Source organism: Convolutriloba macropyga, chromosome 7, assembly GCF_964194025.1.
Source record: "Convolutriloba macropyga chromosome 7, txConMacr16.3, whole genome shotgun sequence".
In the NCBI taxonomy this organism is placed as follows: domain Eukaryota; kingdom Metazoa; phylum Xenacoelomorpha; order Acoela; family Convolutidae; genus Convolutriloba; species Convolutriloba macropyga.
The window spans coordinates 61947135-61958714 of NC_134474.1; the positions used below are offsets into that span (position 1 = coordinate 61947135).

At 40.8% G+C, this 11580-nt stretch overlaps 1 protein-coding gene across 1 annotated transcript; it reads left to right on the forward strand.

The window, feature by feature from the left end:
* Positions 1-7007: 7007 nt before the first annotated feature.
* Positions 7008-10645, forward strand: LOC142343097 (uncharacterized). Its single transcript, XM_075394783.1, has 4 exons — positions 7008-7770; positions 9064-9590; positions 9646-9864; positions 10625-10645. The coding sequence occupies exons 1-4, from the start codon at positions 7008-7010 to the stop codon at positions 10643-10645; spliced, it is 1530 nt and encodes a 509-aa protein (XP_075250898.1).
* The last annotated feature ends 935 nt before the right edge of the window (positions 10646-11580 follow it).

The window sequence follows — 11580 nt, forward strand, 5'->3', positions numbered from 1 at the left end:
CTGGTCTACGGGCAGGAGCACTTTGCACTGGCCGGGTTGAGGTCCTTGGCCGTTTGAACTGGTTGACGAGGTCCAATGTTCAGAAGTCACCTTAGTTGTTAAATAGAAATGATTGATGAATTTGTCCAATCAAATTTTCTGACGAGAATACACCACGCCTCTGTCTTCGGAGTTTAAGAGACTTCAAGCAGTTTCTGACCTGGCTAATACACTACTTGGATTACTCGTCACTTATTCTGGATCTTTACTGAAGCGGGAGCAGGACAAGTTTGAGCAGTAGAACCCTTTAGTCATAAGCAATGAGTTTGTCAGTAAACACAATTCGACAAAGGCAAACCAACCATCCAATCACTATTTAAAAAATTTATCACACTAACTAGGCTAAACGAGTGTGCACTAAAGGCGGCTCAAGGATCGGCATCAACATAAAGGTGACAAACACTCTTTCGAACAATGTTAATTGATCATAATCTCAATCAAGACTGATAACAATAGCGAGGCACAAATGTATTCGATAACGTATTAAGGCAAAACTGTATCAAACCGGCAGATCTAGTAACATTTTTTGCAGGTCTTAGTCTACAATCGATCACGGAGAACTTTTGAAACATAAAACTATTAAGCCTAAAAGGAGCGCAATTGATTTAGTATATTAGTAGGCTCAACGAAATATATGCTAAATGAACTTTTTCCGAGCTTTCTATGCCAATTAGAAGAGATTTTATGTGCGTTCAATCTTTTTGTAAGGCTTACATGGTTAAGAAATTACGTAATTGTTTCTCGCGGCTTAAATGGCGCTTTAAATAGATTGTTCATTTCCCGCTTTAAAAAGCGTTGCTCATTTAGTTTACTCGGTAACACTGTCTTTGCATCTTCGCGGAAATCGCTTCGGGAGAAGTCAGCGTACCGGATGGTCTTGGCATGAATCACGGCATCGGCTAAAATTTGGGTGGCGGTTGCGATGATTTAAGAGAGGTCTATCACTGTGAGGGGCCGATTTGCTGACAGCTCGTCCTGGTATTTGCTGCAGCCCTTGTAGCTGGCAGCGTGGTCTCCATTGCAGTTGGCGCATTTCGGTTTATCTCGGGGGACAGTGCATTCGTTTACTTTGTGATTGCCTCCACATCTGATGCATCTGGCTTCTTGGATGCACGCGTTCGCCTTGTAACCAAAGCCTTGGCACCTACAAGACTGGATCACCCCATCACGTATGAGAAGAGGGCTTGCCTTGTCTTGACTCCTCGCATCGGTTATGGGTGAGCCCGATCATCAGGCCGCGGTCGATCAGAAGGGTCTTCGTAGTCTGGCATCTCGTGAAGGCTCTCACTAGACGGGTTGGTGCTTGGGTAGCTCGGCTTCTGATTCGCACTACGCTCATCTTCGCCGGGTAGGTCTTGTTGATTGCTGCTTTGACCTCGTCCAGATTCTTTTCCAGCCCAACTCCAACTATCACAAAGCTATGGTCCTTAGCGTACTTCTTGCTATAGGTGGAAGACAAAGCTTCCGGACGCACGCTTTGGATAGCGGAGAGGGCTTTCATGAACAGGGTGTCGCTTGGCTTTGGCCTCTTTGCAGCTGGCGTTGAAGTTGCTTCTTGTTGCATCTTGTAGCTGTTGGGTTGTAGAAGTTCAATTTATTGAAATTCTGTATTAAGGTATTAATGTCTCGAGCTTTTATTGAAGCTAAATTGAGTTCATAGATTTTTTAACTCTGAAATTGGCGTGAATAGATCCGTGGCACAGAAAAACCAAAATGAGGGTTTTGCTGCTTCACATTTAACCGATAAAATTGTGCAAAAGTATTGTTACAATTTGAAATTGGTAAACATATCGACCGCCAGCAATTTGCACCCTATGAAGTTTTCAGATAAGTTGAAATTTGATTTGACATTAGGTCTCCTACACTAGTATAATCGCGACAAAATAATGTACGATACAGACAAATAGAAAATTATTCTCTCGTTTAAAATGGAAATCAATGCTATATAACTTACGTAATTGAAATTAACATGACTTACAAACAGCTTAGAATTGTTGCTCTAAACGCAAAAAATTATCTAAAGTAATAATGACGGTTTTTTTGCCTACTGAGAGTTGTCAGATCTCCAGTAATATTATAGGATACTACATCAACATTTCGTCGAACAAATTTGAAATGACACTTTTCAATTAAGCCAGCGTTCAGCAACAATCCAAATCAGTTAAACCAGACGAGGTGATACTGGACGTCAGAAAGAACAATTAGGCACATGCCTTTGTTGGCGCTAGGTAGTACGTAGAGGCTGGTGTCTAAGGTCTGAACCATAACTGGGTCGGAAAAATGGAGAATAAATTGGGCCGAGCAGGGTCCATGTGGCCCAGCTTTTGACTAATAAACTGGTAGACACCGTACCACGAATCGCCACTTACTATTTTTTATTAGACGGATAATATCTCATTAAATTAAGTGTCACATCGTTCAAATGCGCCAAAAAAATTCATTAATGAAATTGTTGATGAGAACGTCGAAGGTGGCAGTGAGATCAAGGGAAAACGATGACACAACGTTTCCAGTGTCAAAGGCTAGAAGAAAGTTATCCAATTTTAAAATCGGGGCTGTTTCAGAGAAATGGGTTTTTTTATGTGCACACTGCCGACTGTCATTTAGAATAATATTTTGAAGGTGCTCTTTCAATTGAAGACACATCAAATTTTCCAAAACTTTTGAAAAAAGGAAATAACAGAGAAGGGGCGATAAGGAGCTAGCTTTTTCGTATCCGAATGCTGTTACCGCAGTAGCGGAAAAATTACGGATGACACAAAACTTTCAAGGATCACACCTCATTGAAACTCATGTTATCAAGATCTTTGAAGTAAATATTGCAGCTGCCTGACACTTGTTTGAAAACATCATCAAGTGACGGGTCAGATACACACTCAGCTGCTTCATTGACATCCGAGATTGAAACCTCGAACAAACTGAGCAAGGGTACGTCGTTTCTTCTTGCATTTAAGAATTATGAAGACCTCTTTTATTGACATAATTCACAGTGAGTCTTCAGATATACATTGCTGACCGGTTTTTTTGCATCAAAATTTCAGTAATAAAATTTTTCATCTTTATGCAAGCTCATATTAGTCAGAAATCTGCGCGATCTTTATTTGAAGCTGTTGCGGTAAATAAGCTTTTGACCTTCACATTTCGAGAACTTCAATTCTAGATGACTTCTTCAATAAATGCAACAATAACTTACCACGAGATTTGAACTAAGAAATCATAATTTCATCTGATTTTATCAAAAACACTTGTTTCCTTTTGAGCTTGAGTTCTTCTTAAGCATAAAGCATTTAAGTCTTTAAAGCGTTTAAAGCCAGCCTAATTAACAAAAATAAGTGTTGCGACGCAACATTTAATGGTCCGCCGAAAAATAGGTTAAGAATAAAATAGTCAAAGCATTCAGCACCCAAAGCATTCACTCTCTCAAAAATTTGTTGATAACCTAAAAAGGGGAAACTTAAAGGGAAATTGAAAAGCGGACCCCCCACTAGATTCCATCATCCCCCCACATTCAAATTGATTAACTTGTATAACTAGGTTGATTAACCTAACCAAGGGACCCGGTAGAGGATATCTAGTCGGGTAACTGTATACTCAAGATTCTGCATATTTTTTTTGAAAAACTTCAGGGGAAGTCAATCTCTCTCACTCTAGTTCTCATCGAGAACTCGGTTTTTGTTAGCTTGCTCTTCCCCCTGAAGTACCAAGACTAAGTTCGCGCGTTAAAATTGGCCGCATTTTTCCTGGGGGGATAGATACAACCCTATATTTACAACTTTCACGCTATTTTAACTTGTTTTCTGAGCTTTTAGCCACAAAGTATTGCAGCAACAGATAAAGACAAAGAATACAGCCAAAGAATACAACTAAAGAACAGCATTAAAAGCAAAGCAAAGAACAGTGAGACAACAGCACATCAGAAACATGCCAGAAAATCTAGAACTTCATCGAAAGTCGCGTGGAGCTCACAGAGGAGTTGCAACAAAACTCTACAATGAAGCAGACGGCATAATGAACAAACCGTTCGCACTTCTCAATGAAGACGACCTTATCCGACTGCACCAGATAGTTGAATTATTGAAGAAGAAGCAAGCCTTCCTATCTGAGCAGAACCAAAAGATTCAGTCTTTTTTTGATGATCCCGACAACTTGGACGATGAAATTTTTGAGACAGAGGAGTATGATGACAAAATATGCCAAAACATCGACTATGTTCATCGGTTTGTTCAGCGAAAGACTAGACACTTGTCACAAGAGAGCTCATTTGCAGCCGGAAGCACCACGATTTCGAGAAATATACAGAACATTAATCTGCCGAAGCTCGACTTGCCCAGTTTTTCCGGAAACTATTTGGACTGGATCTTGTTTTTCGATCGCTTTAAGGGAGCAGTAGTAGATAACGATCAGTTTACAAACAGTTTAAGATTACAGTACCTGAAGTCAGCAGTGAAAGGAGAAGTTTCGAAGATTTTAACTTCAATCACAGTCACCGACGACAACTTCAATGTTGCAATGGAAATTTTGCAGCACCGATACGACAACAAAAGATTGATACTGCGAGCCCCCATCCAAGGAATTGTTTCCTATTGACTAGTTTCAAATGAAAACACGCGAGAATTACGAAAACTTGTCGACACAACGGAAGAGCACAGACTTTCTCTTTGAAACATGGGACAACCAGTTGAGCATCAGGACCCCTTCCTTGTCTACTTGATTGCAGAAAAACTGCCCTCCGAAACACAAAAGTTCTGGGAGCTTTCTTCAAAAGGGAAAGAACTACAGAGCTATCAGGAACTAAGGACTTTCCTGGAGGAACGTGTTCAAGCCTTGGAGTCAGCAGCACCAAGCAATAGTTCATCAAATATCGAAAAACGATCTCATTCGCAACAAAATCAAGGACAGAGACACCTTCACACTAATGTCATGACAACGAATCAGCAATGCGAATGTTGTGAAGAAGAACACCGGATTTTCAAATGTGGGAAGTTCAAAGTTTAAGGTGTCAAGGAGCAAGCCCAGCTGATCAAAATCAAAGGACTTTGTTTCAATTGTCTACGACCAGGACACCGAGCAGAGAACTGTGATGGTTCTTTGTGCCGCCAATGTGGACGAAAGCATCACACCTTGTTGCATCGAGAAGATGCCCATCAAGTCAACAATCAAGTGAAAAAATCTTTTGGAAACAGCCGCAAAGCCAACGCAGGGGAACAGGAAAAGATTACATCTGGAGCTTCAAGCAGTAATGCCGAACAAACAACTGTCGATCAAAAGATAACAGCAGCCCTCACGCATGAAAACAAGACACGGGAAAGTTTTCTCCAGGCATCAATTGTTCCTGTTAATGTCCAAAGAGAAATCGTATATCTGCGAGCAATTCTGGACTCTGCATCTCCGAATAATCTTGTAACTGAAGCTGCAGTACAAAGACTTCAGCTAAAGAGAAAGAGGAACAATACTCGTGTTTTTGGACTCGGAGGAAAAAAAGTCTCAGCTAATAGCGGATTTTTTGACCTCTGCTTCAACCAAAAAACAAAGCACAAATTATCATTTACGCGTCAGTGTTGACAAAAAAGACAAACGATTTGCCTTCTTGGTACATCAGCACAGACAATTGGGAGACAGTAAAGGAACTACGGTTGGCTGATCCCGACTTCAACAAACCCGCCCAAGTTGATCTCATGATTGGAGCTGGACACTACGAAGACTTGATGGTTGGAAACAACCGACTGAAAGAATCAAACATTCCCGTTACTTATCGACTCTCAGTATTCGGTTGGTTAGTAATCGGACGCGAAAACGTGCAAACTTCCAATTCTTCCAGTTTGCAAACCTGCTTTGTATAATCATTTGAGGACAACTTACAGCGTTTTCGGGAAATTGAGGAAGTGCCTGCAACTAAACATCTGACCGACGAAGAAAGATGTGAGGAACACTTCAATTCAACCACACGAAGAAGCCCTGAAGGAGGGTTCATCGTAAAACTGCTCTTTAAGAAAGAATTTGGAGAACTGGGGGATTCTCAGCAGCAAGCACGACGAAGATTTAGAAGTCTCCTTCATAGACTTCAAAAACTGCCTGATCTGTACAGACGATATAACGATTTCATCCAGGAGTTCTTTAAACTAGGACACATGGAAGAAGTACCCGCAAATGAGATGCTACTGCCAAAGGAGAAAATCTATTATCTCAGCCATCACTGTGTGTTCAAAGACTTAAGTACAACAACGAAGCTGCGTGTAGTCTTTGATGGTTCAGCGAAGACTACCAGTGGAATTTCGTTGAACGATAGACTGATGGTGGGACCTAAGATCCAGAAAGATCTATTCAGCATCCTGATCCGTTTCCGTATGTATCCTGTTGCCCTTTCAGCAGACATTGCAAAAATGTACAGACACGTGCAGCTGGACGCCCAAGATAAAGACTATCATCGACTACTTTGGAAGGAACCGAACTCAACGGATATGAAGACATTAAGGATGACACGTGTCACGTACGGAATAGAATCATCAGCGTTCCATTCTTTTCGTCCATTACAGGTTTTAGCGGAAGATGTTACGGACAAAAATGTACAGCTAGGAATCTTGACAGACATGTACGTCGACTTGTTGTCAGGAGCACCCGATCTGGAAAGTGCAAGGAAACTGCAGGACTTAATCATAGCAGTTTTTTCAGAAGCAGGGTTTGAGATTCGCAAATGGACTTCAAGTAACCCAGAGCTTCTTGAAAGATTACGTGCAATATTTCGAGAAACTACCGATGAGATGACAATTAAAAGCGACGACTACAGTATAAAAACTTTAGGCGTCAAGTGGAACCCAAATCCAGACCATTTCAGATTCATAGCAAAAATGGACGAAAAGACACCATCTACAAAACGCGAAATACTGTTGGAAGTCACCCGGTTCTTTGATCCTTTGGGATGGCTTTCACCTACAACAATACAGCTCAAGTCTTTTGTACAACTGCTTTAGATGGACCGACTTGGATGGGACAAAGCTTTGTCGAAAGGCCTTCAGCAACAGTACAGCCGACTCAGAGTTCAACTGAGGGAATTGGAAAACATTACACTGCCCAGAAAGGTAGTTTCAATCTCACCAGCATCATCGGACATTGAACTTCACGTCTTCTGCGATGCATCAACTACAACCTACGCAGCAGTTGTGTATATACGACAATATTTCGACGGATCGGTTCACACAAGAATGTTGACAGCAAAGACCAGAGTTGCACCAATAAGGAGCTTGTGCGTTCCCCGGCTGGAACTTTGTGCAGCACTTCTTGGAGCCAATTTTGTGGAAGCCGTATCATCATCTTTGAGCGATCAACGTTTTCCGACACCAAAGGTGTACGCTTGGACAGACTCAACAGTAACAATTGCTTGGCTGCAAGAATTTCCAAGAAAGTGGAAGACATTCGTTGCCAACCGTGTTGCAAAAATCCAAAATATTATTCCATCCAGCAATTGGAATTTCGTGCTGACGGAGGAGAATCCTGCTGATTGCGCATCACGAAGGATCTTAGTCGCAAACCTAGCCAAACACAGCCTTTGGTGGAATGTACCCCACTGGCTAGAAAAAAGCGATGATTATTGGCCGAAGGCGGAATCAATAGAGGAACATCAGTATGCAGTGAACAATGCAAAGAGAAACACTCAAGCAAACGACAATGCTTGTTACTCAGGAGAACAACTCAATAGTTCAGCTAATTCATCTAATATCCTCGTTTGGAAAACTGGTTCGAATTTTTTGTTTTGTCAATAAATTCATTCAGAAGGCTAAACAACAAAGCCAGAAGACCTTTGCCTGCAGAACAGATCCAACACAATCCGATATCAAATGCTACTCACAGAAGGAAAACCTATCATCAAAACGATGTCAACTGAAAATGTCGGAAGCTGCAACAGCATCTGAATTTCAATCACTTTGTCAACTCAGCTCTTCAGATCTTTATCATGTACGGATTGCCATATACAGTCTGATTCAAAAACTTTACTTGCAAGAGTGTGATACCATTGTTAGTCAATCATCTTCATCAATGACAGAAGGGGAAGGTAACAATTCAGACGATGCGTATTGTTATAAACCCCTTGGTATAGTTGAGGTAGGTAATGTTGGTGGGGTTGAGGTAGGTAAGGTTGAAGTTAGTAAGGTTAAGGTAGGTACGGTTGGTCATGGTGAGGTAAGTAAGGTGGGTAAGTTTGAGGTAAGTAAGGCTGGTAAGGTTGAGGTAGGCAAGATTGGTAAGGTTCAGATTGGCAAGCTTGGTACAGCTCAATTAGGTAATTTAGATAAACCAACAAGTTTCAACGAATTGGAGCAACATGTAGGTACAAGTGAAGAATTGATCAACAGTACCACCAAAACGAAAAACTCTTGCCAAAAACAGGACGAGTTTTCAAACTTTCTCCCTTCTACGACCCAGACAATAAATTTGTTCGCGTGGGCGGACGACTAGAAAATTCGACATACAACATTGACAAGAAGTTTCCTATCCGAATTCCAAAAGATTCGCCAACTACATTGCTTCTGATTCGTGAAGCTTAAGCAAGGAACTTACATGGAGGCTCACAGTTAACATTGTTTTATCTTCGACAAACAATTTGGATACCCGGAGGACTATCAGCTGTAAAGAAAATTATTTACAACTGCAAGCCCTGCATTCGCCACGACGCCAGGATTCTTCAGCCGCAAATGGGAGATCTCCCAACAGAACGATTTCATCATTTGCTTTCAACCACACTGGTTTGGACTACTGTGGATTTTTCAGCACAAAAGACAACAGTGGAAAATTGCAGAAGACTTATGTTGCCCTTTTTGTATGTTTCAGCACAAAGGCTGCTCATATGGAAACGGTGACTACGTTGACTAAAGAGGACTGTCTTGACGCCATAAAACGTTTTACATGGACTTCCCGAAAATGTTTGTAGTGACAAGTCAAGGACTTTCATTGGAACTCGGGGAGAAATTGAGTTTCGCAAATTATTAATGGACAGAGAATTCAAGGGATTGGTAGATGCTTTCACTACAGGACAGCAGATGAACTGGTTGACAATTACTCCACGGACGCCTCACTTCGGAGGTCTCTGGGAAGCCGCAATAAAATCCATGAAGAGACATTTTTACAGGACTGTGGGGACAACAAAGATGTCCTTTGAGAGTTTCACAATCTTGATCACTCAAATTGAAGCCATCCTCAATTTTCGCCCGCTGACAGCCGCTTCTGGCGATTCCAATGACCCTTCAGCACTAACACCCGCTCATTTTCTTATTGGTCGCCCACTAACAGCTTTGCCGGAGCCATCTCAAGAAGACACCCGGACACTAAACAGAAGATTCAAGAGCATCAACAACATTGTCAGACAGTTTTGGAAAAAGTGGTCCGTGGACTACTTGACAACACTTCAACATCGACCAAAATGGCACGATAACAAGCAACAGTACGCCGTCAATAACATTGTTTTTATCAAGGAAGACAACACGCCTCCAATGCTATGGCCACTGGCAAGGATTACAAAAATTTTTGACGGAAATGACAAGATAGTACGAGTCGTCCAAGTTAGAACTCAAACAGGACTCTACATACGACCAGTAAGCCGACTTGTTCCATTAGAGAAGGAAAACCCACAATCTCAGTTACCCAAATGGAAGACAGCGGATGACTCAATGGATGAGGATTGACAAGTCAGCAGCACAGCGCATTTCTTCACAACAAGGCCGGAAGAACGACAATGATGATCACATTGATGATGATAATGACCATAAGGATGATGATGGCGACAATGACAAAGACGACGATGACGAATACGACGATGACGAAGATGACAACAAGGCAAACAACAATCAATTTTCAGAAAACAATTTCCTCGGCAAAAATTTTCTGAAGTGTCTTGTGTCAAATGGTCTCAAGTGACTTCAATATTACTTTCTTTTCAACTCGTTCAAGGAGGCCGGTTCATTTTGCGGTAAACAACCTTTTGACCTTCACATTTCGAGAACTTCAATTCTAGATGACTTCTTCAATAAATGCAACACTAAATTACCACGTAATTTGAACTTAGAAATCATAATTTTATCTGATTTTATCAAAAACACTTGTTTCCTTTTGAGCTTGAGTTCTTCTTGAGCATAAAGCATTTAAGTCTTTAAAGCGTTTGAAGCAAGTCTAATTAACAAAAACAAGTGTTGCGACGCAACAGAAGCAAACAATCATCTGTCATCAGTCAGAAATGCTAGAGAAAAAATCAGTGTAATCAACTTTTGTAGGAACGCAGTCATCTTTTAATAACAATATCGCCTAGTGTTCCCTCTCTTTAAACATGGATTGACAAAATCAGGTCTGCGATTAAACTGCCTTTTGCCAAAAATTCGGGCGCTAAAAAAACTGCAGCAGTCAAATTTAAATGGTTTATCTGAACGAACGCTCATGATTGTATTTTTCTTACACCAATCAGCATGATTGAGCTTAGCAATAGTTCATTGAGTGAAACTTGAAACATCGAGCGAAGGCTTCCAAAATCTCAAAATTTTCGCCCAAACGTAGGATTTTCCCAACGGATCTCTTTAAAGTAAGTTTTTATTTATGTTTTTAGGTCTTGATATTTCTTGGTTAAACAAACCGATTTCTAGAAAGGTGTGTAGATATTTTTCAAGGTGTATATATCCCGACGGTCTATTAGTAGGAGCAAGCCCGTAACTTGCTGTCTCAAGCTTAATTTTAACGTGCTATTTAAAACAAGTTCCAGCCCTTTGCCCGTTTATACACTTAGCGAAATGCATCTAACAATGTTTTAACTTGGACCAATAAGAAGACTTTGAGAGACTAGATTTGTTTTGTGCTAATATTTGACGTGAAAACCCATGTTCGAGCCAAAATCTAACATCAAGCACTGCGATCGAGCTAAAGTCCCCAGGACTACTAGAGTTTTGATTCTCCTCAACCTTGACCCGGTAAATTACGATGTCCTCGACTACGACGCTACAACTCTGATTTTCATCATCCATTTTCTCTCATATTTTTTGTTTTAAGATTTGATGGCACAGTAGCATTAGATGTAAGATGATTTTCGATTATTATTCTTGAGTTGGTTGAAGAAATGAATCCGAATCAAAATTCTTTTTCTTTTTTGGAAAAGCCCAATTTTTTATGAAAAAATTTTGACTCGGCTCATGATGAAACGAGTTAGTCTTGACTTCATCAGTGTCCTCTGATATGTAATTAAATTTAATATTTACGCCTTCACCTGGAATTACTAAGTCTCTTCATAAAGTCGAACTCCAGGCCAGGGCGAGCATGATCTTTTCATGCCCATTTTGGGCACAGGCCCATTTTGGGAACATGGTCTTTTCATGTTCTTTTCAAAAGAAAGCCTAATTAGCCAGGGCCCTTTGGTTCTGATCAAACCATCAGACTCTAGATGAGTCTCTGGTCAGAACGCTGCTTTTTGTTGCCTCTTGGCAGAGCCAACATCTCTGTAAAAAATTAAAAATCGAAAGAAAAAATGCCCTAGAAATGTTCTCTGATCAGACCCATTTGCGCTCCAAATCT